The sequence below is a fragment of the Prinia subflava genome, chromosome 1 (assembly GCF_021018805.1).
Source record: "Prinia subflava isolate CZ2003 ecotype Zambia chromosome 1, Cam_Psub_1.2, whole genome shotgun sequence".
NCBI classification, from domain to species: Eukaryota; Metazoa; Chordata; class Aves; order Passeriformes; family Cisticolidae; genus Prinia; species Prinia subflava.
In genome coordinates, this window is record NC_086247.1 from 146908889 (window position 1) to 146936546 (window position 27658).

Below are 27658 nucleotides of genomic sequence, written 5' to 3' on the forward strand. Positions count from 1 at the left end.
GCAAATACTAGCCTAATTTTTTCCACATTTAAAAAGTTCCAGAACTAGATATTCCACAGGCATTTAAAAGGCAAAGTAAAAGGAGCATGCTGCAATCACACAGGCTGTGCAATTCTCCTGGAAAAAAAAATGTTTGTAGAAGTTCCTGTTCAGTTCCCTTACTTGAATTCACAGGTCACATAGCATTGCACCTTCCTCTTAAACAGTACCGCTGGAAAAAGCAGTGTTATTGGAGTTGGAAAAGGAGGCACCTCCTTAAAAAGCCAGCAAAGCATTTCACTACAGAACTTCATTAAAGGACGGCGAATACTTCGGCTGCTTCTCGCACACGTCAACAGAAAGGCATGAGAGAAACAGGTACTACCTTTGTATTAAATATTAGCATTTCCCCTCACAGGGGAGGCAAAACACAGACAGGAGCGCTCTGCCTGAGCGGAGAGGGGACAGGAGACCAACAGGTACCCTTTAGGAGCTCCAGGCTCTGTGAAATGCCCTGGAGCCTCTCCGGGCTGCGGTGCACCCCCGCCCCACCGCAGCGGGCTCCTCCCGGCTGCGGAGCCGCCGCATGCGGGGCCCCCCGGCCCCGCCGCCCCCAGCGGGTCCAGCCAGCAGGCAAAACACACCGATAAATTTCCATCAGCACAAGATGGCAACCAGCACTTCTTCCGGCACAGCAGCTGGATGCTTTTATTTTATTTTTTTTTCCTTAAGGGAGGAGGGGGATTAATGAAAAGGCATCCCGAGTAGGTGTTTTTTGGGTTTTGTTGGGATTTTTTTCTCATGACATGAAGACAAATGTTTCCAGTAGTAATGCCGGAGGGAAGGCGAGGCACCCGCACCGCTCCCGGCTCACGCACACACATCGCGGTCATCAACTTGGCGAAGTTGGCCGTGCCGGGCGCGGAGCCCCAGCCAGCCCCCCGCTCCCCCGCCAAGGGGGGACGCCCCAGCACCCCCAAATCCCCCGCGACCCCCTTCGGCGGGGGGACGGACACCGAGCGGGGCAGGGCAGCAAGCGAAGCCCCCTGTGCCGCCCCCGCAGCCCGGCCGCAGCCGCGGGGGCTCCGCTCCGGGGGTTCCGGCAGCGCCCAGCCGAGCCGGGAGCCCCGGCACTTACTCACAGTCACTGGAGGCGCCAGCAGCAGCCACTTACCAGCATGTTTCCTTGCATTTTAGCCGTTTGAAACATTGCCTTTTCCTTCATTTTTGCCGTGTGTGTGCGTGCGTGTGCTGTTCCCCGAGAGTTACTTAATCCAGCGGCTGGATCACTTTAGTGAAGAACTGGCGTGCACTTGCGATGGCTCTTTTTGGTGTGGAGTGGAGGGACTACGAGCAGCGGAGGGGGAGGGAGCCTGCTTCCTATCTTTTCCTTCTCCACCCTTTTCAATATATATTTTTTCCTTTTGACCGAAAGGAGAAAAAAAAAAAAAAAGAAAAAAAAAGAAAAAAAAAAGGGAGGGGGCAATAAAAATAAAGCAGCCCCTGCCAGATGAGAGGCGAGGCTGGAGCAGCGGGGGCACCCAGCGCTGTCAGCACCCGGATCCCGGCTGTGCCCTGCGGGAGCCGGCGGGGCGGGGTGGGCAGGAGGGAGCCGCACACACGCCCCCCGCCCCGGCCATGCCCGGCCGCCGCCCCGGGCCCGGGCGGTCCCGCCAGCCGAGCCCACCCCGCGGGCCAGTTGCAGAAAAAGGGAGGGTGGAGAGAGAAGGGGGGGGCAATAAATAAAAAAAGAGGGGAGCTGGAGTAGGCGGAGGGGCGGTCGCCCCCTCCACTAGCCGTGCCCGGCTCGCCGCTCTCCCGGGGGGGGTTACACACGCTTTTTACAACAGGAACCGGGGAGGGTGTGGGTTGAGGAGCCGCCTCTCCGGCGTTAACTGTTCACCGGCTGAGCCGCGGCGGGCCCGGCCAGGCCACGGTGGTGCAGGGAGGGTGGGGAATGGCGGGGCGCTGCCGCGGGGAGCGGGGGATGCTCGGCGCGTTTCCATGGCTGCGCCCCGGCCCGCCCGCAGCCCCCGGAGCCTCCCGGGGGTCGCGGTGCTTTCAGGCACTTGTCCCAAGGCCGGGGTTTGGGATGCGAGGCGAGCCCCTCCGCACGCCGCAGGGACGGGCAGGGGGATGCCGGAGCTCGGCTCCCACATGGGAGAACGCAAAGCCAAGGGCATCGCCCGGCAGGGCTGCAGCTGCACCCGGCCGTGGCTCCGCGCCTTTCCGGCGGTGCCCAGACTCGGGAGAGGGTTCCCGTGGCTGTCACTGCGGTCCCTCGGCTGCTCTGCCCCACAGGTGGCCGGAGCGGCCGCGGGAAGCCGGCGCTGTCCCGCTGCCCTTGTGGGAACGCGGTCCCTCCTCGCCTTGGTGCAGCTTTCCAGGGACAGAGCCTTGCCACACATCCCACAGGTTCACACCTCAGCTTGCAGACAGAAAAAAAAAGCCTTGTGGAGTGTGGTCTCTTTTGTCTCTCCCTGATGCATCAGAAGTAATTACATTTCAGCAGAATCAGGTGCTGATCGATTTCACAGGAACAGAGCTGCTTTGCGTGTTGCTCACTCAAAAGGAGAGAAGAAACTGAGAAGTGATTTGATTAATATCTGAGAAGGGAAACCAAGAAGAAAAAGCAGGAAGTCTTCTTATCATCCAAGGCTTCACCAAGCCAATGGCTAAACCAAAAGCTGCCTTTCTCTCTCTCTCTCTCTCTTTTTTGTTTTTTTTTTTTGTTTGTTTGTTTTTTTTTTTTTTTTGGTTTTTTTTTTTTTCTTTTTTTTCCCAGCTGGGGAACTGCATATCTATCCATGCATCCTTATTTTATGCCCATCTGCAGCACTTTGAACTCTGCTCCTTCACAGTTTGCAGCATCTTCCCTTCATAGGCAGTGGGTGTTCATTAGAAATAGGACACAACCTGTGCAATCTCCTAGTGCTGTTCACACTCCAGTTTTCTTTAAGCCACCCAGCTGCTGAAAGATATTTAAAATCTCACCCAAGACATTAAGCAGGTATCTCAGAAATCGTGGTAATGGGAGAAGTGAGACTCCAAGACACTTGTGGGAAGTGCCAGTGGCAGGTGATGCTGGTACCTTTGAGGATTACCTGTGGGAGCTTTTGTTTTACAAAAATGCTACCCCTCACTTGAAGATCTTGACACCTCTCTCCCTTGTCTTTATTTGGGAACAGCTTGTACCTCATACAAGGTGCATTTTGGGCAGGAAGTTCTTCATTGTATTCCTCAAACTCTGGTCTGGTTTTCTATACTTTGATTTTGGTGTTTTATCAGGCAGTTCCTGTTCCATCTCAGTTTTCACCTTTAGGTGTTTTAATTATGTACAAATGCAAAACATACCTGTACTTCACTGTTAATAGCTCCGTTTGCCTCCTGCATTACTTCAAACACCAATAGAAATATTTACCATATGTTGAACACTGGCAGTACTGGGGTTTTGGATATTTTTACCTCAGCTTTGTCATAATGCAGTTGCAGTGTTTATCTCTTATTTTATTTCATATTTAATTTATACACTATTGGCATAAAAGTAGCAATTATCTTGATTAAAACAGCTTTGTTTAAAGTTGAGATTACTGGCAAAATGCTTAGTTTACCACTGACAACATCCAGGGCTTTTTGTTTTATTAAACTCCAACCAGGGTCCATTTGGCTGGAATTTATACATTATTGTGTTTCCACTTCTGCCATCGAAGTCTGACTCTGTAATCCAGAGACTTCCAGAAACAGGAGACGAAAGTGTTTTGCAGTGTTGTGCAAAATGACACTGATGACGTTGTGGCAAAAAATGCCAAACATATTATGAGACAGAATCCTTGTTTAGAGATTTAATTCTTGTTTTCTGACTCATTCGACACTTTGAGAAAAGACATAGTGAAAACTCTGATAGATTTTATGATCAGAGTCCACCCTTGGACGTTTCCAAAGCTGAATGGATGAAGCCGTGGTCATCGTGGTCTGATGTGAGAGGTCACCTTGTTGTGAGCAGGAGGTTGGGCTGGAGACTTCCTGAGGATCCTTCCAGCCTGAAGGATCACAGCACCCCAGACAGTGACCCTTTAGTTACAGATCAAAATGTCTCTAACAAATGACTTGTCTGTTGCTTTCTGAGATGATTCCAAAACTGTTTCCTTCATGTTCCCAGAGACGTCAGGTTATGCTGATCATGACCTTAATTTTCACTCCTGAACCGCTTTTGCTTGGCTGATGGAACAGCTCAGACTTGGTCTCAGATCTGTAAGTGTGAGACTAAGACATGCTGAGGTTTTGTATCAGGCTGTGGCCAGGTGACTCTGTAGCAGTCAATTACATTGTCCTTCAGGTCTGGGACTTTCAGGGCAGCTACAAGTGATGCCACCACGTTACTCCCTCAAGTGCATTAATCTGACTGGACTCCCTGTCATCCACCATTCAGTTACCTTTTGAACTTTTCTTCTTGATGGATGTTCTCCATGTCATTGTAATGGAAAATTGCTAGAGCTGCAACAAATACTCTCACTGAACAAGGAATCGAGTTCTTTATGATTAGGAAGTGACATGGTGAATGCAGAAAGATGATCTGATATTTCTTCCACATTTTTGCAGGGAACTTTTTTTTTTTGCTTCTTTTGAGTGATGTGAAAGGACAGACAATCACCCTGGGACCAAATAAACTAGTATGACTTAAATAGCTAAAAAGCCTCCGTATTTAGGACCAGACATCTAGCCCAGGAAACCTCAATAAAACATGAAAATATTCCTTCATCATATCAGGCTTGTTCTCAGAGGGAAAATGTGAAAATTCATTACTTTTGCATTCCTTGGTTTAGCCTCAGTGCACCTCCTTTGCCAGTAGATTTACTTTTGATATGAATGTGGGAAGGTTTGGCCCAGACTCAGCTGCATCTTAAGAGAAAGATATGAAGTGAAACCCCTGTATAAGAAAGGGTTTTCTTGCAGTCTCTCTGTTTGTATCTAAGGTGCATAACAGGAGGAAAACCCTGGGAAATCAGAAATTTTTTATTTCAAATCTGATCTAGAGATCACCTCTGTACCTCAGGTACTATGACAAAACCAACATGGCATCTTCATCCACCAACATTTTTATAGGCCATTTTGAGAAAATGTGCTTTTCTTACATCTCTCACAGAATGAAATCTAGGAAAAAAAATAAAGCCTCAAAGATATTCTATTCTTTGTGGGTTTCAGTACTCTGAGGCTGACTTTCTTTATCTGAGAAGGAGCACAGGCTGCAATGCTTACATCCTATTCACAATACTTTATTTAAAGCCACGTTGATAAGAGACTGGGAGAATTTATTTTATCAAATAAAACCCATTCAATGCATTTGGTGCTGGCTCTCCTCACTCTCCAAACAAGCCTAGGAACAGTCCTTCTGAATAGAAGGAAAGAATTAATTTCACAAAGTATGAGCTGGCTGCAGAGCACAGACATTCATTTTTTCAATATTTTGAAAGAAAAATCTTTTAAGAATGTAAGGCTGCAGACAAATACAACAGCTGTTGTACTAAGAGTTAGTTCTAAGAGCATCAGGATTTCACTTCCTCTCCTTAATTTAAGGTTACTTTTTTCTGTCTCCAATAAAAGTATTTGTGTGTTCAAAATACAACAAATGGCTTTTTATTCTCAGTCAGACCCTTTTGTGAGGCTCCTATCTTCTGCCTGTCAGCTTGATGCCACAAGCCTATGCCCAGGCTTCTGTCCAACCTAATTTCAAGACTATGTTCTCTAAGACTGGGCTAAGCCATATTACTCTTTTGCTCTGAGTTCTCCCCATCCTCTGCATCCCACCTGAGCCAGATCCCCAGCATATTTTGTCAAGTGCCTCACATCATCTTCCCTTCACTGAGCCACAGTCTGAGCTGAGCAGGAGGGGAGGCTGACTTGCACTTTCTGTCACACATCCATGAAAGCTGGTGACTTCCAGTGGAAATGTTGAGGAGGAACCCATCCCAAATGCTGGAGATTAGACAGCCACTCAGAATGGAAGCACCTCAGGAAGTCCCAAACACAACCTCCTACTGAGGCAGTGTCAGCTCTGAGGTCAGACCAGGCTGCTCAGAGCTTTGCCATGTCTTGACACCCAGCAGGAACTGGGATAGCACAGCCTCACCAGTGGCTGACTGTTCTAGTGGCTGGCTGTTCTCACAGGGATAAAGATTTTCCCTATATTCTGTCTGAACTTTTCTTGTTTCAATTTTGCCTGTTGCTTCTCATCCTCTTGACGCACCTCACTGTGAAGAGCTTGGTTCCATCTTCTCAAAAACCTCCCTAGAAAGTTGGAAAGCTGCTGCCAGGCCCCCCCAAACCTGTCTCTTCTCCAGGCTGAACCAGTACACCTCCCTCAGCCTCTCTGCAAGGGTTAAATGTTCCAGTCCCTGTCCATCCTGGGGGCTTTCTGCTGAACTTGCTCCAATTCATATCCAAAACTGAACCACAGATGTGCTCTAATGAGTGCCAAGAAAAGGAGATAACAGCTGAGGCAAAGATCATCTCCAGTACTTGCTTTGTTATTAAATTATAATATTCAAGAGGAACAGGATTGGTGGGATTCCAAATGAAATGGTTGAGTGTTACACTGTGCAGTCCTAAATAAGTCAGAAACAGTTTCAGTAATTGTAAATATATTCCATAAGAGTATTTAGTAATGCAACACTGAAAAAAAACCCCTCAGACAATTACAGCAAGGAACAATTTTTTCTTATTAAGTGGATCAATTTTGAGAATTTCATTGCTCAAGCCAAGCTACATTTCTCTTCTGAAAAATCTTCACTCCTGATATTCTAAAAATTTGCACAAGTATTTACAGCTTCTAGTCTTGTCTTCTAAGGAAGTCTTGGCTTGTCTTCCAGAGAAGATATTGGAGAGAAAGATAAAGTAGATACACTGTTAAATAAATTTAAAATTTACTTCTGAGGATCACTAATTCTTCAAGGGATTAGAATAATGACAGAGCAGCTGCTGTTAAAAAGTTAATATTTGCTAGCTCTTACTTCATGAGGGTGCTTAAGCCATCTTTGTTAACATAAATGGGAAAGTCTGAAAAAAGATTATATTGTCTCAGACAACATGCTCTGTTTCCTGAGGAAAAAAGTATGATAGAAACCTCTGAATTTCAGAATTATATATATTGATTAATTTTTGTTCAATTAGATTTTGTTGGGTTACTACCAAACTGTTCTCCACCTTATTTTTTTGACAGCATGTTCATTCATTTCTCATCCCTTCCAGTTTAATATACGACTTTAAAACTTCACATGTTCAGGGGATTTGCAATGTAACAGTTGAACACAGTTGTCTTTGAGAAAAGACTTATTGATATGTTCTTGTTACACCAACAGGAGTGTGTTTTCCCAAGGGAATAATTGGACAATTTATTCCTCATGTACCAATTTCCCAGGGGAAACAGTGGGGAGCCCAGCACATCTGATGTCTCCTGGCACTATTGAGACACTAAATACCTGTAATTGTGCTTTGACATGTAGTTCTTAGCAAATGTGGTAATTTGTGAGATTCGTCAGGGATTTGGCTTGAGGCACATCACCTCTGGACAGCTACCTGGAACCCAGTCAGCTCCCCACTATCCCTGAGTGAATTATTCATCTGCAGATAGAGCACGGGGTCAGGACAGAGATCTCCAGCTCAATGTCATGCAGCCCACGATAAACCCAAGAGCTTACAGGCTCACGTGGGGCAGTGCCTGTGGTTTTGTCATGCTGTTACCTCTCCTGGCCCAGGCAGAACCTTCTGTGCTCTCACAAAAGCAGAGTGGGTGGGCAGGTCTCAGACTCATACCCACAGCAATAATGGATGTGCTGTATTTTTACTTCTTTGGGTAGAAGTACCTAATGTATCTCAAACATGAGTCCCTGAGCATGAGGTTTCCTCCTAGACAAGCAGCAGATAAACTCTATAGTGCAGCCCAAGCATGAAGTGATGATGAAAGCTGCAGGAGGGCAAAACCTGGACGATTTCTACCAGAAGTATAAATTCTCCCTTAAGGCTTCTTGTTTTTTCACATCTCCAGCTTTTAAACTCCATTAATAAAAGCTAAAAATACACAGTGTTCAAAAAGTTGCTTTTCCATGAATGAAATTGAAGTTGCTACGGGATTCAGAGTAGGAGGAAAAGCATTCAGAATATGATTTCTGAGTCATGTCTGGGTGTATGAAATTTAAATGCATGGGGATGCTAGGGTAATCTGTGCAACTTCATTAGAATCACTAGTAGTAACAGGAAAATGCTAATAAGAAGAATTATGGGACTTTGTTTTTCAGGCAAGTACCACTTCTGTTTAATCAAAGCTAAAGATTTTTTATACTTCAAAAACTACAAGTCCTGCTGTAGAATAATATACTATTCATTAATCTCCTCTAGAAAGTATCCTCATCCTTAAATGTAGCTTGGATTTCCATCTGGACTTCACCAATTCCAGTGCCTAGCAAATGGATCCTATTGTGTTTGCTAAATTAAGAGTATCCTGTTCCACCAAGCTTCTCCCAGTACTGTGGAGACTGCAGATCTTGAAAAACAAATGCATAAATCCACACAAATGCCTAACTAGAATACAGTAGGATGAAAGCAACATATGTGTTAAGGTTTTCTCATTACCACTGAAATGAAAATATAGACAGACTTGTGGTAAACATTTGAAAGTTTGTTATGCAACAGATTTCATCCTCTGAAACAAATTTAATTTTATTTCAATACCATTCTGACAGTCTACATTTTTTTAATCACAATTATGTTGAGAATGCAAAAAACCATCAAAATCTCCTTCACTCTTGTGTTCGCTCCTGACAGTGATTCCAGCCAAGTTGGAAAGATATCAAAACCACAAGTCCCAGAACCACGAAGGATCTCACACATTGCCAAGAAAACGCCAAGCACTAAGAGCCAAGGAGGCTCATCCCTTTGAAACCAACACAAGTCCTGCCACAGCTGCAGCCAGGGTCTAGCCATAAAATTTCCTTCAACCTCACCATGAGTCAAGCTCTCCTGGTTTGAAATAACACAGCTCCCACTTCAGCCAAGCAGAAAACCTGGGCCCACAAATGAACCTTCTGTTCAGCACGAGCCCTAGTGATGGCACATTGCTCAGGAGGCATTCTGCCTTTGGTATATGTTATTTCACTATTCCAATGCATTAGTCCTGCAGATAACTTATTTTGTGAATATCAATGGATTTCTATTTAATTTGTGAAGCTGTATAGGATCTTTTAGGTAGATAATTTAATGCTTGCCAACTTCCATTAATTTTTAACTAGGCTTTCTAGCCTGGAAGACATACTGAAACATTCTCATTTCAGATCAGGTGAGTCTATCTTTTGATTAAAGAACCAATTTTTTTCTTTCATTGTGATATGGATGATTAAATTTCTCTGCTAATTATCTGTATCACCTCAGAACACCCTGTGCCTGACATAAAATATTTCAACAAAATAAGACTACATGTAATTGCATTACTCCTTTTCTTAATGATGAGAGGTTGATATAAGCCTGTCAATTCACTTTGAATTCTTCTCCACCTTGAGGGCAAAGCTAATGTTTCTTGCTGTTGGATTGTGTTCCTACAACACCAGCAGATATTTTTTTTCTCTACTTTGTAGCAGAATTTCAGTGGAATTTTAGTACAGTAGGTGGCCAAATATTGCTTTATAAGCATTTTGACATACACTTTATTCTTCTTAGGTGTATTTAGTAAGCTAATTTCTTGATTTTTTGAAGCCGAGTACCTAAGTTTCCTTCCTTTTGAAGAAATTGCTATCATGCCTAAAAGTAATCTTGTTGTCTGTTGGTGCAAACCAACTGTTACTATGGTGTTTTGGAGCTCTCCAAAGTCAAAGATTTAGTTAATCTGTTGTGACAATCACTCAATTTTAATTATTTGAGTTTATGAAAGTGTAAACATTCTAGATTAGGGCCTTCACTTTATCACACTGATAAAATATTGGAGCAAACAGGGCCCTGACATCTATCCAATAACATAAAATATTACCATAGAATTGTTGTTTTTCAAGTGCTAGTAAGATGGATAGAGACCAAGAGTTTATCTCTGAATGTCTAAAATATTTAGGAAGAATAGTCAAGTCTCTAACTACTTCTGTCAGTTTTCAGCTCCAAATCAAGGTATCTAGAATAAAAATTTACATCAATGTTTTGCCTTCAGTTAAAGACAGTGTCTAATATGGAGGTAGAATTTTTCCTAATGGAGTCAAAAGGAATTTAGGAAAAGTTATTATTTTTCTAGGTATTATTTCAGGTTACCTGCCTTGGGGTAGAAGAACCAGAGTTTAAACCTGCCTTGGATTTCATTTTGGGGAAGTTCTCTTCTACCTGCAATCATAAGTTAATAAATCCTCTCAATATCTTTCTAATGCACCCTATTGTGTTGAATTTAGACAGTCCCCTAAAGGTGGAGAAACAGCTAAGTAAAGAAAATGGTGTTCATTGCAACAAATGCATGGAAAGCAACAAAAAAAAAGCTCTAGAAGTCCTATCAAAAAGAAGGATTATGCTATCCTTCACTTATGAAGACACATAAATGGGATTTCAGGAAATCCAGCTATTGATGCTCATTGTGGGGAGGTGAGAGGAACCTCTGGACACTCTCAGTTAACTTAGACAGACCCAGCATGTCCAAGCACATGAATGAGAACATTGTTTTGGTTCAATACAGGGATGCAAAAAGCAGCTTACTGGGATGCTCTACAGAAAGGTATGAGGAAAAAAACCCTGGATCAAAACTGTGGGGTCCCTCCCTCTCTCTCCATGGAAGGACTGTCAGGCAGCTCACCTGGCTCCTGAGTGACCACCCTGCATGGAAGGGAAACAAAACTTGAGCCACCCCTTTGAAGAAAGACACTTTGTGCCTGGAGTCTGGGGAAAGGCTGGCATCAGCTGTGTGCTGATCACTGGGTTGCCATTACAGCTCTTTGACATGGCACAGGGTAAAGTCATTTCAGTCTTTTGGGTGCCACCACCTCCAGCAAGCACATTCCCTGGCTGATCCCAAAACCAAGGGATTTTAGAGACGTGTTTCCCAGAGCAGCACTGAGCGAGGGATCCTGGCCAAGGCTGCTGGCAGGAGGAGGCTTTGAGCTGCAGGCTTGGCGAAAGGCGAAGGACATGGCCATGATGAAATGCAGGATGCTTGTCTGGAATTCAGTGTGGAGCCTCTCTGTGATTTCAGTGGGCTTTCATTATCAATTTTGTTTTCTATTTCAGTCTTTGTTTTTCTCTTTCTCTTTTTTTTTTTTCTGAGAGAAGTAGAGTTCAGTGGTTGGTTTGGCAAGAGGTTACTTACATCTAATCTTTTGCATAGCAAAATGTAATTAGAAAACGTAAATATAACTTAACTCTATTACTGCACTGAACAATAAAATGACCACAACACAGGCTACCCTGGAGCTCTAAAAATTCATCATCCAAATTACACAGCACATCTCCATTAGTCTGCCCTTTTCCACAAAATTCATCTTGCCTTGCTGCAGCTGAAAAACAAAACCAATTTATTAAACAACAATACAAATGAAGCGATGAAGTTCAGGGTTTGGAATACAACAAGAGGAAACATTTTGAGGATTACAATCTTCTCTTACAGATAAGAATATATTTTTAATGCTGAAATTTTTAAAGGAAGAACTACTGCTCATGACTGATTTTGTTTTGAAATGCAACAGGTTTACATCACAGGAGTTCATAAGACATTAACCCTTTCTGTAGGATAGATCCTTGGTTTACTATCTTGGCTTCCAGCTACTGGATATTTTTACCAGGTGTCTTATGCCCATCATGGATATGGACAGCGTGCCTTGCACAAGGAATGTTAACCAGAAACAACAAGGGCATGAAAAGGCAAAGTCTGGTTACAAGAGACCAAAACCTCCTCCCTACACAAGCAAGGAGAAAATGTGGATGTGTCTGTGGGAATTCTGGCCATGAAAACTTTTATTTATCAAAACCTGCAAATTGTGTCTAAAAACCATTTAGTTTTAAAATAGATGGTTAAGAATTTACTAAGTCACTCATTTCCATTGAAGCTGAGTCCTGTAAGCCCCCAATAACTGGTACACAAAGTGAAGTTTTACAGACTGCTGAAAAAAAAATCAGGTTACCATTTCTCACAAACTAAGCTAAAATATATTTTAAAAAACCCCTTTTTGTAACCAAAACTTGCATATTTAAAAGAAAAGTTATTGACTTCTGTAATACCTATCTGCAGGATATTTTACAAACGGAACCCATCTCAATTGTCACTTATAAAGTTAAAAAAAAAAAAAAAAAAAGCAAGTAGAATCACTGATTCCAAAGATGGATAAGTGGCAAATTCAAAATGTAAACAAATGTTTTGACCAATCCATGATGTAAAAGGACACAGTGACCAAGCACAGAGCAAAATGGGAAGACTTAGAATAACATTACCACAGTGGTTCTGAAATGGAAATATGTGGAGTAAAAGGAATTGAGGCCAGAGGAAGACCTGGAGCACTAAAGCAAGATGTGAGTGGAATGTGTACATCTGGGTCTACGGGTGAAATCATAGGAATTTCAGCTCAGCCCACACCCCTGGGTACTCTGGAACCTTTTAAGCTCCACTGGCACTGGGGTTTGTGACCTGCACAGTTATTCTGGGTTCACACAGACCTGGGCTACCCCAAGAAAGTGCCCTGGCTTTGAGAGGCCACGAGGTTCCACAGCTCATTTGTGTGCTTGGGCTGCCTGCAAAACAACATCCAGCACCCACTCCACAGCTTTGGGCAAGGTGTGCTCTCCTCAGCCCCTTCCACAAGGAAAGAGGTGGGCCCCCAGGAGCTCTAGGGCCAAGAGCTATGATACCTTAATACCCACATGATACCCACATGCAGATACCCTTAAAAGTTGAGGAGGAGAGCTTGGAAGCAGTTTTTGTGGAGAAAAATGACATTATTCTCTCAAAACTTTACTGAGGGACAAAATTTATATTCCTGTATCTGTTGCTGTAGTTAGAAGTGGATTGACATCCTAACCCCAGGCAGCCACTCACTCTTTTGTCTGTCATTCAATTTCACATAAATCCTTCTACCCTCTTGAAATTGAAGTGTTATGTGTTTTTACAGAATACAAGGAAAATAACTTCAGAACTCAAAACAAGTCTTACAAATCTCGGCCAAAGTCAGAGTGGAGCAATTTGATGTAACTCCAAATGCTGCATGAGACTGGCCATTACAGTTTTTATGTCTTACTTCCTCTTGAAATAATTGCTTTTTTTTTTTTTTAATTAAATAAAAAGTAGGCAGTTTTTGGTACAAGAGATACAACTTCTCCCTAACCAGCTGTAACATGCATTCTGTTGAAGCAGTTACTCTGGTACTATTTACCCCTTTGTAAGAGAATTTGAAATCAAAGGTGCTTATGAGACAGGAGCTCAGAATATGTCTTGTGGTGCTCTCTTTTTTCTGATGTTCCTCAGGCTGCTCTTGCCTGTGCAATAAATACTCCAGCTATTCTGGTTTCAGCTGAGTCTGACTTCTGTGTGAATTTATGTGTCTATGAAGTGAATAAATTAGATGTGAGCTGAGATGAAGGAACGTAAGTGAAATTATTTTCTTTCCCTTATAACTTCCACAGATTACTTCTAGTGCCATAGCTACTGTTTTTAAAATTAAAAATGGCAGACTCCCAGTTGAGTTAACCCAATACCTCTGTAATACTTAGGGAATGGAATTCAGAGCCTGGGTCCTGCACAGGTAAAATGGATGTGGGTGTTTCTTCTTCTTTCATGTGCATTACAGAAAAATGGCTTGGTCTGAGTCCTCTGTGAGAGATGCTGGACAATCTCCTGGCCATTTTTGTGCAATGTGCTCATGATCCAGGCCCCTTTCTCTTCTTTCTCTCCTTATCTGTGCCCAAACCCTCTTAAATGTCTTGTCTCTGAAGACAATCAACCTAGCTTTCACATTTGCTTCCATTTTCCCAAACTGTTTTCCATGGCTTATCCCCATGTTCTCCATCAAAAATATGTTTTCATTAAAGTGGCCTGTGCTCTACTGTGGTCTAGGGCTCAGTTCTCAGGCCTGAACTAACAACAAATCCATTTGTGTAATCGTTTACCATTTATTTTATAATGAAGTGGAAATCTCTGTGTTGCCCCATGGATTGCACAGCTCCAGCCAGTAAATGTAAAAGGAACTAAAATGCTGGGACATTTTTATGAACACAGAAGCAATTAAGTAATGGACATTAAGTTTGTAAATCGTATTAATTACAGAGGATTGACGCAGCACAAAAGAAAGATGGTTCAATGAAGATTTGTCATGTCTGCTGATATTCTTCTGTGATCTCAGGAAAGGCACGAGAAGTTCTTGATAGACATATAAAGGATTCACTGTCTTGCACAGGGCTGAGTGCCAGGGAGCAGCAAAAGCAGGGCTGCTCCTCAAGGGGGAAGGAGCTGGAGACACAGGGCACCAGCCCACAGAGCTGAGCAGGGCCTGGTGAAATGAGCTCCATCAGGGGAAAGGGGGTGTCACCTGCAGCTCTATTCAGCCAGCTCCAGCAGGAGAGCAGCTTCCAGCAGGGAAGGTTTGGGGTGCATCCAGGGAGGGCAGTGCCTGTGCAGCCAGTGCCAGGCCAGCAGGAGGCTGGGCTGGGCTCAGGGACACCTGCAATGAATATCAGGCTTGGATACCTGAGCACAGTCTTAAGCAGAGCTCCTGGACATGGCCAGAGAGAGGAGATAGAGGTGCAAGATGAGGCTGGTCAGGGCAATCCATGCCTGCTGGTGTACTGACAACTCTGGAGTTAAACATCAATAACCTATGAAGACCCAGATCTTGGCTTCTCTGTGCACCAGTCCATGGAAAAATTAGGACACTACTAGCTCTGTTCCAGGCTTATCATTAGGAAACAGGTTGTGATGTTCAGGATTTGTCCTAAGAATATCACTTAGAAGCCAAAATTTGTTACAGTGAAGGAAAGAGCTTTGCCAGCAATATTACAACTGTTCAGGTCTTAACCTGCACACTCTGTTCTTGAATATTCACTGATGAAATAGGAAAAAAATTTACAGCAATCAAATAACAGAATTAACAGGTTTGCTTGAACCCAGCAACCCCCCCCCAGCTCCTCCAGGCCCTGGGCAGGGTCCAGTGAGAGCTGCCTCCCACACCCAGCCTTGGCCACCCTTTCAAAGCACAGCTGTAGCATAATCTCTGTGGAGAAGTTCTGTGCCACCCAAAGAATCCTGAAATCTCAAATTTCAGGATACTTAAGATTCAGGATGGGACCTCCATGCAGTTCTACTTCAGCACAGAGGGGTTAGTCAGGAATGATTAAAACCCCTCAACCCCACAATCACAGGGACTCCTTACTGAGCAGAGCTGTTCCTTGTGCAGTTCCATCTCCTGTCTCGAGCAGTTTGCTCAGTTTCTGCCTTCAAACACATCTCCCAGTGCAACCAGATTTTGTCCAGCCTCAGACACCACAGCACAAAGTTCCCACAGAGACTGAGAGAGTGGCTGGGACCCTACAAGACATCAATTACTGGGACTAATTGCAGGATTTGACTTTTACTAAGGACATTCTGAAATCAAAGGCTAATGGGGTAGACTTCCCTAGACTTCCAGAGCAACCTCCACAGTCAGAGCAGTCAGTGAGCTCTCCACTGGTACTGTAGTCCCCCTTTTCTACCTACACACCATTCCAATTTTTTCGACCATATCTAATTTTTTTTTTAATGATTTCTTCCCAGTCTCAAGCAGCTGACTCTCCTCTGGCTCTTTTGGAGGTGCTGCCCCTGAAATGAACTGTAGAGCCATGGGCACAGTAATTTATCATACACTTTTCACCACTGATCATTTGTTGCCTACTCCATTTTTCCCAGGGACTGACTTTAACTCCAAAATTGATGGTGAAATAAATAGACAAATAAATCAGCCAGCCAGAAATATCTCCCCTTCTATTACCTGATGCTCTAAAATATGCTGGTTTCCTCCTTACCTCCAAATTTAGTTTTGGCTGTGGAGCAGCTCAGATAATATTCAATCTCTATGCCTATTTCAGGTTATCTGTATATAAAACCAGCATGAAAACAGCAACCTGCTGGCTCTGGAAAACTAAAATGCTATTGGAAAAAGCTTTTTGAGTTTCAGGGGTTTTCACCACAACCTTCTAGCACACCAGGGTGCAGATACACAACTTCATAGCAACAAAACCTGAACCTTGTCAGCACAGCAGCTCTCAGCAGCTCCCAGGGGATCCAGGCAAGACCAAAGGAGAGCTGTAACAGGAGCCTTACAAATGCCATCAGCTGATCCTAAAATGCTTTTGGCACTGCCAGAGGGACAGACAATAGTGCCCCACGGTGCAGTCTGGTCTTTTTTCAGTACAGATAAAATCTGAACTCAGAGACAGAACAAAGATCTGCTGAGCAGTGCCCAGTCAGATGTTGATTTACTTTTTGGATCTAGCACATTTTTGACACATATTTCTGGTTATAAACAGAGCCTGGCAGACCTAAAAATTATAAGCAAGTACAGAAATTTGAAGTGCTTTGGTGAGGCCAAGAAACCTTCTTTACCAGAGCACCCAACAGAGGAAAACAACAAATGAGAAATTACATTAAAATAAAAAAAAAAAATTACATTGACTTATGCTTCAGCCAGCACAAGTCAACAAAATTCTGCTCAGGTCAGAGAACTTATCCTGATTTACATCAGATGAGCACCTGGCCTCACATACCTTATGATTCATCACACAGAATGAACTTTCGTGGGTGTGACCTCCTAACTCTGGGATCACTCTTGCAGAGCTGATGTCAAATGTGGTCTGTCACAGATGTATCTGTTTGTAACTCTTATTTCAAGCTCACACCAAACAAGCCTTGAAATCCCAGTGCATACTTTGAATTAGGATGCAGCATCACTTCATGCCTTGACTGCAGGGAGCTGCATCCACACTAAAAGTGCTCAGTAAATAAGTGGCAAGGAGCCTGACTGGCAGAGAAAGAGCAGGAGCTGCAGCTCCTCAGGGGCTGTTTCCTGGCTGTGAATGCAGCTTGCTGGAGACCCCAGGCCTGCTAGAAGCAAGCTGTCAGAGGGAAATAGCAGATCTGTTTGTGCAGATGGCTCCTGTCAATCAGTTTTTAGTCTATTCCTGATGTTCAGATTTACTCCCACTGCAGAAACTTTTCATCCAAAGGAAAAGCAGCAAAATAACCCTGTTTGAAAATAGCCCTGGGTAGAGACATTTGTAAAAAGAACAACTCTTAACAAAATAATTCAGGGAGCAGTTCACACAGCAAAGATGAATGATTGGAAAGATGACTCAAGTCTTGAGGATGAGGTGTGTATGTGTCATATCATGTAATGGGAAACTTCCTTGGGAATAACCAGAACATATCTGGCCAGTAATAAAACCAGGGATGTAATTTTGCAATCCAGTAGAGGGCAAACTTAGCCCATATATTCTCAAAGTGCTCCTAAGACAGTGCATGGCTGATGTTCAGACATGTTTATCTTTCATTTGATAACCTACAAAGATATGTAGCAACCTACAACACCAGAATTTGTAAGATGAATCTGCATCAATCATACCTGTAATTCAGTGGCTCTTCAGACAAGTCAATGCTTGTTACAAAATCAACAAACTGATAAGGAGCAACATAAACTTTGAATATTTTCCATTAACGTGCTGTTTTATCCCATTAATTCCAATATTTGATTAATCAGTACTTACACACCTATTTTCTGGAGTTTGCCCACATACATCGCAGATAAATGAAGAATTCACCTCCCTGCTCTTAATAATACATATCAGGACACTTGCTTCAAGCAGATTTGTTTTGAGTTATCTGCTGTCTAAAAGAGTAACATCTTCTTTAAACAGGGGGTTGTGGGTTATGTGGAGGAACACAAGCATTTTTGGAGAACATTTTCTTGAAGAACCTCTTGTACCTAGTACAAAATCAAGCTGCTTTTATTGGCCATGCACTGTGCCCACAACCTTCCCAGCCATACCTTGCCTGGTCCTGGCTAGAAGAGTTGAAGAGACCATTTTTGTTCCTCAAAGTCTGTTTCGCATGTGTGCCTTTCCCTGCTCCTCTCTCAGAACCCACAGCCCACAGCCAGCAGCTGGAGGTGCAAGGAGTCAAAACGCAGCTCCAACAACTCTCTAAAGGATGAACAGTAAAATCAGAGGTGCCAGTTCCTGTTGGAAGCCCCCAGAGACTGATGAGCCGCAGCTCTTTCCATACTGCCCAGCTCTTTCCATACTGCCACAACAAGCTTAACCTCAGAGGAAAAGGTGTGGGGACATCATCACTCACAGTGACTGAGGGAAGGAGGGGTCCTGCTCACACAAGTGAGATTTGGGGGGCAAGTGACTTTTTATTGGTTAATGGTGACTTTTTTTGGTGGTAGAGCCAAAGGAACCAGAACTGCACTGCTGTAGGTACCATCCACAGTGAGAGGGACTCCTCGGAGAACTCACTCCCAAACAGTCTCACAACTCAAGACGTGTATGTTGAGTTTTAATTGCAAAGCTGCCACTGGGCAAATCTTCAGGGGTAAATCTAGGGCAAAAGGTCTCTCTGTTACTCCAATAAGGCCTATATCAAGTGCTGAGATGAAAAGCACTGAATTCATGCCCGAATTTTGGGAAGTGCCACTATTACTATGAGCAGTCTCACCATTTCAGTCTCCCTCTTGCAGAAAGCTGAGCAACCTGGCTCAGACCAGCCAACCATTTATGCTTTTACTTTGACCTACAGTGACTATCCCCACACTAAAATTTCAGCACATTCATCAATGTCTCCCTGGATTGGTGCCAGTGAGCTCAGTAGGACCCAGATTTCTGATGGCTTTTCAGAAACTATCAATGGTGTCCTCTCTTGGAACTCTCTTATCTTCTCTGGGACCTTTAGGGAGCTAATGAGGGGATACACACATCTATGTACAGCACACATAAAAACATGCACAAACACACCACTTATGCTCAAGCAAATCCAGGAATGTCCTCCTGAAGTCAGCTCATTTCTGCACAACTCAACCCAACACAACCCATTTTAGTTGTGATGCTTTCAGCAAATCCATCTCATGGTCTGCCCAGCTGCTGCCCTGCCTAATCTAAATGAGCCATGTGTCATTAATTAACCTTTCCCATCATTGATCTTGCTGGGGACACCAACCTGCCTGTCTGAATCTGCCATCCAATCCATCAGCACCTTAAACTGACACCACTAAGAGTTATGTCCTCTCCCTTCCCCAGATTTATCAGCAGCTGCCTTGCCTCATGCCTCCCACAAAACAGAAGCTTTCCTCTGAAGATGGCTAACAGAGACATCAAAAATCAGAAAGGGAACACAAAGGAAAGACACAAAGATATGTAATCAGCACAAATATCTAAATCTTTTTCCATAGGAGAAAAAGGCTGCTGCAGGGCTCAGAATCAGCCCAGTTTTCTTTTCTGCCCTTTCAGTGTGAAGTCTAACTGAGAAGAAATGACTAATGAGAAGGTTAACCTTCTAGACACAGAAATGGACCAATATCTACCCTCTGCTCTCCAGGAAAATGCATATAATGGAATCAAAACTCTTCATCCCAGAAAAAAATGCTGCACCAGAGCAGGGGCTACACAATTCCTTCCTCATGGGTGAGTTTTCTACAGAACAAGGGACCTCAAAACCTCACATTTTTAAATTTTACATATGAAAATAAAAATAAGTAAGGCTTATTTTTAAGACTTTTATAAGACTTATTATAAGACTCTTATTTGACTGTGTGTAGGTAGATTACAAAAGATGTGGCTCTAGGAAAGAGCAATAAGGCACAGGCAAATGCAGGTCACAGGTGGCATCAAGAAATGAAAGTACCAAGGAAAGGTCCTGTGCAAGCAGAGGAGCAGACAGCTTCAGGTGAGCATCCCCATGGCCCTGCTGAGAGCTGTGCCAGTCCTGCAGCGTGGGGCTGAGCTGGAGCAGTCAGTAACAGAGGCAACATTGGTCATGAGCAAAGATCCTCACAGCCAGAAACAGTCCACATCCAGTACAGCCAACAGTACCTTTCTCATGAAGCAAATTGAATTCTTCTTGTAACATGAATTTCTAGAGAGGCTAACAATTAAACACTGCTGGTGGCTGGGCTTTTTGCAACAACAAAAAGAATAATATTTGTGGTTTCATGTATTCAGTAAAGAGAAAAAAGAACCAACCTAGATGGGGTTTTCACAACTTAACATACTTTCTTATAAAGCAGAAATTTGCTATTTCTTTTTTTTTATTATTATGAGTGTACTTAATCTTTCCTGTGCATCTGACAACCATCTCAACACTTTTCTATTTTGCTGTATTAATTTTATATGCATTAGCAATTTCTGTTGTTGTAAACACTGTGGTCAAGGAAGTTGCTACTGAGGAATTAGAGTCTCATTTTAATATTAGACTGAGCTGGCAAATATCCCAATTTGCAGCACTTCTCAGTGGCTCACATGGAAGCTCTCCACAAGGATCACCAGACAATTAAATCCCTGCAGAGTTCTCTGTCAATCTCTACCCACAGATATAATCTTGGCCCATCACTGGTGAAGAGGCTCCACATGAGGCACCACACACAAAAGAAAATTCACCTGCCCATTCTCATCTCCTCTGCTCACCTGGGTCATTGCTGAACCCCAAAGCAGTTTATTCAAGGGATGTCTGTTTAATTCTGACACTGGGTGAGGTGCACTGGTCATCACAGCACAACTCCTCAAGGAGGAAATACTGCCCTAGAAACTAAACACAGCTTGAGAAGGGAGGAGGGAAGGATGGGAGTTTCTCCTGCAGGAGCTGAGACACACAGCCCAAACACACAATTTTTCCAGTGACTTTTCAAAATTGACTTTTCCAGCATTAAAGGTCTGAGTTTATTTCACTGTCAAAGATCTTAACATTTTAATAGATTTATTTCATTTGTGTGCTTCAGAGACACACATGACAGGATGATGCTTTCCAAGAAGGCAAGCACTACACGAGTAAGACAGCTATTATAGTGAACTCTGGCTGTGAATTTAATTCTCCTCTTTGACACAGGCACACTTGCTGAGCAGTCTGTGCCAGAGATGCATGTTTAAGCAGGGCACTAAATCAATATTTACCATAATTTTGAAAGACGTCTGAGCACAGCCTGGGAACGAAGACAACACTTGATGAATAACCATCAGTGAAACACGGGGCTCTAAAACTTTCCAGATAATAAACTGCTCACAGGGCACTGCATGTCAGAGACAGTGAAATCCATACTATAAGCAGCCAGACCTGGGTAATTCTGTTTCAGCCTTCTGTGCTGTGTTCTCAACCACAAAACTTGTGTTCCACGATAATTCACTGTTCATTAAATGAACTTTCTGATAGCCTGTGACTCATCTGGGCTCTGTCAGCCTGTCTACCCCCAGTCTTTGTCCCCTCACTTCTTAGAGACACCTTTTGAACCACCCTTTCCAAAACCCTCTGCAGCTCTCCTCCACACAGGGATTCATCTCAAGAAAGGCACATCTCTAAGAGCCAAGCCAGTTTTTGGTACTCAGTGACATCTGGATGGACCCTCTGGTGCCAAAGGCTGTCTGAGCAGAGCTGATGTGGATCATATGGTAAAAAAACAAAAAATCTGGAGAAGCTTATTCCCCCCATGGCATAAGAAATACAGAGAAGGGGTTCACTCCAATTTTACTGATGGAAGTAGGAAATTCTGAATTTGGAAAAAAAATTTACCATTTAATTTCTCACTAACAAAAAACTCTAAAGAGAAATAAACAGTCCATCAAGTTACAGGGAAGTTTCAAGTGAAAAGCATTTTAATTAAATATGAATTATGAATAGATACATGATGAACACAAATATAAAATGTTTTGACTATGACATCTGTAACAAAATTAATCAAAATGGTAAAGTAAAACCAAAATATTTTCTATATTTAAATGAAAGAAACCTGACACAATTAATTTACATTCATTCTCCATTTAAATTTGTATCAAAACTGAAACCAATTTGTTCCTGCAAAATGTGCCTACTTTGATTAAGCTGTATTTCCTGATGGTTGTTAAATTTGAAATGTTTTTGATCATCTCTAATTGAGAGAACTCTAAAAGTCTAGAAACTGCTCAAAACAGAGAGTATTTTAGATAAGAAATAAAGATGTGACTAGATGACTGTAGGTATGTCAAATGGCCATTTGATGACAACTGTGTCAGGAATATGAAGAAAAAGGGAATAACACGTTTTCAGAAATGTTTGTGAAATATTTTCTATTCCTTTTCATTAACTCCTACACATTGAATGATTTCCCACACCTGAAGCACCAGGTTTTAGGCCTCTGCTTGAGTCTTACTTTACCAGTGAGGCCCATAAATGTCACATTTCTTAGTATAAAGAGATGAGCATGTGGAGGGTTTGTGCAACTGAATTAATAAATCTGTGTTAACACCTTTTCTGCATCTCCCAAAAAACCTCAGCTATGTGCTTCTTTCAGGCTCTGGCTTTTCAAAGGCTTTCACAGTTGCTTAACCTGAAGCAGATGAATGTATATTTCTAAATGTTACATTCATTTTTAAAATATGTATTTTTTTGAAGTGAAATAGATACCCAAATCTCTGCAGCACTGAAGCATCAGAACATAAACTCCCTGAAACTATCTTCATATGTATCTCACACACTGCTGTCAGCATCTTTGGTTCTTGCTCTAAATCAAACACAACGTGAGAGCTACGACAATAAATAATGAAGTTTTCAGGACGTGCTTTTGGGAGTGTGTGAAGGCATGAAAGAGAACTGTACCTTTTGTTTGGCAAAAGATGAAGCCAGTGCCCAGGTCTGGATTTACTCAAGGGTTTAAAGTGACTCCATGCCTGGCTTGCTTCATGTCCCAGGCACATGGGACATCCTTTTCAGCTTCCCGACCCTTCCTGAGCAAGGGCAGTGCTCTGGCCACCAACCTCTGCATGGCACAGGGGGAACCTCATGTGCAGTGACCCAGTGCAGTGCAGAACTGTGAAACACAACTCGCTGCCACACAGCTGCACGGGGAGTAGGGGCAGCAAGGGGAAACATCCTGTCAAAATCTACTGAAGCAATGTGGCCACAACCAATGCAAAAGTCCTCCTACTTCTCCTCCTGAATTTACCTCAGACCCTAAATAGAGAACAGTGGCCTAAAACTCTGCTTGGGAGGAGAAAATGTCAGCCACAAGTGTCAAATAAACCTAGACTTATCGATATGGGTAGTGGAGGAAAGCAACATGCACACTTTCTAGAGCATGAAATGGGTTTTCTTTTGCATTTGAAATAAGCTCAGAATAAATAAATGCTACCAAAAGTAGGGAATGCTGCTACCTCTTCTACTACAGGCATAATTTCCTGTTTTTAGTGCAGATAATTTCTTCTCTATTGTATCTTGAATAAAGATGACTGCTGTTATTTTCAATTATTTGTATTTATCACTATACACACAGAGGTGAGACAAATCCAAGTAAGATTGGGTTCTGAGGAGGATGATGATCACACCAACATTGAGCCTGTAAAGCTTGTCTTGTTCAGCCTGGTGAAACAAAAGCCCAGAGGGGATGTGAATGTTGTCTATAAATACATCAAGGAATACAATAAGAGAGGAAACAGAGCTATTTAAGCTAAAGGACAACATTGGCACAAGAGCAAATGGATATAAACTGGCCATGAATAAATTGAGGCTGAAAATAAGAAGTTTCAAAGCAACAGAGAAGTGAGGCTCTTGAACAATTTCCCTGTGGGAGTAATGGTAGTAAATGACCTAATTTGTTCTAAGATGGATCAGCTAATTAGTTTATGAAAGGGTTTATCTGACAGAGGCTGACTATGGCAAGGGGTTGGCCTCAGCCCCAGATGCCCTTTACAGCCCCACTTTTCTAAGTAATTTAAGGTATTAATCCAGCTCCTTATTGAATGGCATCTCATGACAGTTTCTAAATCCAATTTTTTTTTGTCCTGAGTGATTCCATTATTCAATGCCACTGACATGCACATTACCTTCCAAACACCAAAAAATTTCCCTGCATGCAGGAGTTCTGGTTTGTTTGGGTTTTTTCAGACATGCACCACATTAAGCACAAGCAAAGTGGTGTTCAGATGTTTAGGGCACAAGGGGTGGAGGTGACAGACAAAGGTAAGCCAAGACAAGAGCAGCATCCTTGTAAAAATGCTTTTGAGGGAAGCAAACCATGACCTACAACTCTTAATCTTAACGTTTCCATCTTGCTTCATCTTTTATACACCAAGCATTGAGTGTTTCCATCAAATTTAAGCAAAGCTGTGAGCTAAGGTGGTTCATAAATTTCTGAGTGAAGGGGATGGAGATAAGTGGCCCTCTGGAGGACAGGAGCTGTTCTTGATTACTCATTTCTGGCTGTTCATCATTTCCAGCTACCTGAGAAGTCAGGTCTCCTCCTGCCTCTCATCTGGTGACATTTTTTCCTTCGTACCCTGTCAAATCCCCTGGCTGTGCCAGCCCTTGCCTTGGTAAGTGCTGATCTCTATGTGAAGATGCACAGAGAAGAATACAGCTACACCTGTTCCATAAATTCCTCATCCTACACAATAATAGAGTTTATTTTAATTATTTGGGGGTTTTAGTTTGGTTTTGGGGTTTCAGTATTTAGGGTTTTTTTTTAATTTTTATGTTAAGGAATGGAAACACACTCTGGTCACTTGAATGATTACTTTACCAAAACATGATTCTGGTGAACTGAATTTTTTTATTTCCCAAACCACTTTCCAAAGCAAAGAATTTCATGATGTAGGCAAGTTTAGTAAGAAATCTTGAAGAGGAGGATGATGCTCTTTTCTGTGCTCTTAAATGCCAGCACATTCCTTCCCTCAGGGTGTAGCCTCTCACTGTTTTCAGGGTTGAGAGGAGGAGGTTGAGGGTTTTTTGGGAGGTAGGCTTTATTTTTGGGGGGAGGGGCTGTTTTGGGGGTTTGGAGGGTTTTGGGGGCGTTTTTTTGGCTTTTGTTTTATTTGGCGTTTCTTAGTTTGTCTTTTTTATTAAGTTAAATCCCTTTCAGAGAGAATTGAAAATTCATCTTTTGTGAGTTAAGATACTACCAAAAAATCAGCAGGTGTGACATTTAAGGGCAGAAGAAAATTGCACTTCATAAACAGGGTTATTCTGGGGCAAGGATTGTCTATTGTCTAAATGTCACCCTGGTACTTTGGGTTTTCAAAGTGAAATTGTACAATTGAAAACCGTCTGCAATGTTGTGTTTTCAGTTTGAAGTTTTTAAATAGTGGGGGTTTTCAAGTTGTGGGGTTATTGTTCATGTGAACCACTTGAGAGCAAACTTCAATTTTTGCTGTTAAATTGTGAAAGAGTTGGTATAGCTATATCCTTAAAGGTTACATGTAAAGTATATAATCTTTCTTGCAGCCAATTGCCTACACATAGTGTCCAACTAACTAAACAGGTGACCACCACTTTTAAAAGCACCACAGAACATCCTGCATAGATCATTTGGAGTACAACCCCATCACAGTCCCAGCACAAGGCACTCTGTGCCTACTGAGCTATAAGTGGGAGGCCAGCCTAGGGACAAAGACTGAAAAACAGGACATCAAATTTATTCCCATTTCCTTCTGCACCTCTTCAGAGCTTACAATCAGTGGCAATCCTGCCAGCCTTTCCTGGGGCACTCAGCTTCCCTGCATCCTGTGTGTGCACCAACCACAGCCTTGTCTTCTGCACAGCCCAGTGTGATCACAAAGAGCACGGCTCAGAAGAGCTTGGTTTGCTACCAGTTTGCACAGTTATGCCTCTGGAAAAAGATAAAACAACCCACTGAACCTCTGCTGTCCAGAGGCCAGCAGCAGAACTCCAGCCATGCAGCTGCAGTCCCTTGCTCCTCCAAAGCAGGGAGCATATGCTGCCAGCCCACTGGGAGAGTTCTTTGGCCTCTGCTGTGGCTGGAGCTGTGCCCAAACACTTCTGAGGGCATCAAGAGAGGAAAACTGTGCCAGCAGCTCTGTAAACAGACTGGCACCATGGACAACCACAGGCAGCTGGCATGCCCTGCCCTGGCCCTGCATGGAAATGCTCAGTACATCAGGCATTTCAGAGGGAAGGGAGACCCCTGTAGTCATACAGAAGTTTCCTTTTGTACCAGAAAAAAGAAGACTAACAATATCATAGCTTTTTTTTTTTTTTTTTTTAGAAAATCCCTCAGAAGACACTATGGAGAAAATTCTGGGTTTAATCCAAAGCCCTCTAACAGCAACAGAGAGATATTCACAAGAGCTTCAGTGGCTTGTGTTAGGCTGGGAGAGAAAGTAATACCATAGATCAGAAACTAGGTAAAAAGTAAACATTAAGAATACATAGCACTTGTCAACATATCGAGGATAGGAAGAGGTTTTTACCAAGATTTCAGGTTATAGAATTTGAGGGTAACATGCTCAGGAGTGGCAACAATTTCAAGAGAAATATCTGTAGTCAGGCTAGGAAGTACTGAAAATATATATTTATACATTAACAAGGCAAATGACAGGCTGATTAGATCAAATCTAGTAGTTTGTTAAATGACCAGTATGTAGGGAGGCCAAGTTTGACATAATTATGCAACTTTACCTATTTTGATTTGGCTGCCAAGCTATTGCAGCAAGTAAAGATAAGCACATATTAAATGCATTAACCATAAAGGACAGATCATCAATTACTGCAAATTGGTCCTAAAGCCAGTAGACCTAAATTAATTTAGGTTACTTTGGCTACAGCATTGTGACAACAGAGCTGCCAAAAAATCTGAAAGCAATCATGGATGAATTTTGAATTCCTGTAGCATGAAAGGGCACTCATAAAACAGGATTGCTCAGCAGGGACAAGAATTATCAATGGACTATTTATGAAAAACCAACCAATATTGTTATATTTAACCTTCTGAAAAAATTAGTGAGGTAGCACTGTGTGTAAAAGCTTCTGCAAATAGCTGAAGTTCCTGAATCTTCATCAATAAGGACTACATGCTATTGGTATAAAAAAATACAGATACAGTTCTCCTCGGTGCAAGGTAAAGACAAGTTGAACTGAGGACAATTTTGGTGTGGATGAGTGAACTAAAGAGACCAAGTTTTCTGAACAGAGCAGCCAGCTACTTCAAGTGTATGCACACAAATTGATCAAATAGTGTAGAAAAAAAATAAGGAAAATATTGTTCATGCTGTAGGTGCCTGCATTCTGAAACAGCTATGTTCAGATAATGCAAAAGCATAAGCTCTTTTTCCAGCTATTTTCCAGTAACACAGTGACTGGTGCATGAAATGAATGCAGCTGAGCTGTTACAGGAGCCAACACCTGATTTACAAGTTCAACAATACTGGGAGATGAAGACAACAATACTGGAGATGGAAATTTAGATAAAGGCAGGCAAGAACATCAGAAACAAATTATAGAAGTTTTGAGGTCAAATCCAAAGAAATTAAAAGATCTTTTTGATCCAAGTGCTGATTCAGCCTTTGATGTTTTATTTTGGTGGATGACAGTCAGATATTTCCCTGATATTATTCTGCTTATTCACTCAAAAAGCTTCACACAATCTTTTTTTCTTTTTTTTTTTCCTGGAACACCATCTGAAGGTAATATCCTGAAATTGAATTCAAAGGAAGGTTTTCAGCTAACAATACTGAATCTCCCTTT

The 27658-nt window shown here is 42.6% G+C and overlaps 1 protein-coding gene across 2 annotated transcripts in view; it reads right to left on the reverse strand.

Moving 5' to 3' along the window:
- Positions 1-27658, reverse strand: part of DPP6 (dipeptidyl peptidase like 6) — a 544817-nt gene that overhangs the window by 483105 nt on the left and 34054 nt on the right. Inside the window, exon 1 of one of the 2 annotated variants that reach the window (XM_063415995.1) lies at positions 1154-5024. The exons of the other annotated variant lie outside the window; for it this stretch is intronic. Coding sequence (XP_063272065.1) covers positions 1154-1204 — 51 coding nt within the window. The 5' untranslated portion in view covers positions 1205-5024. Of the gene's footprint in view, positions 1-1153; positions 5025-27658 lie in introns of those variants that run through there. 2 annotated transcript variants of the gene reach the window in all.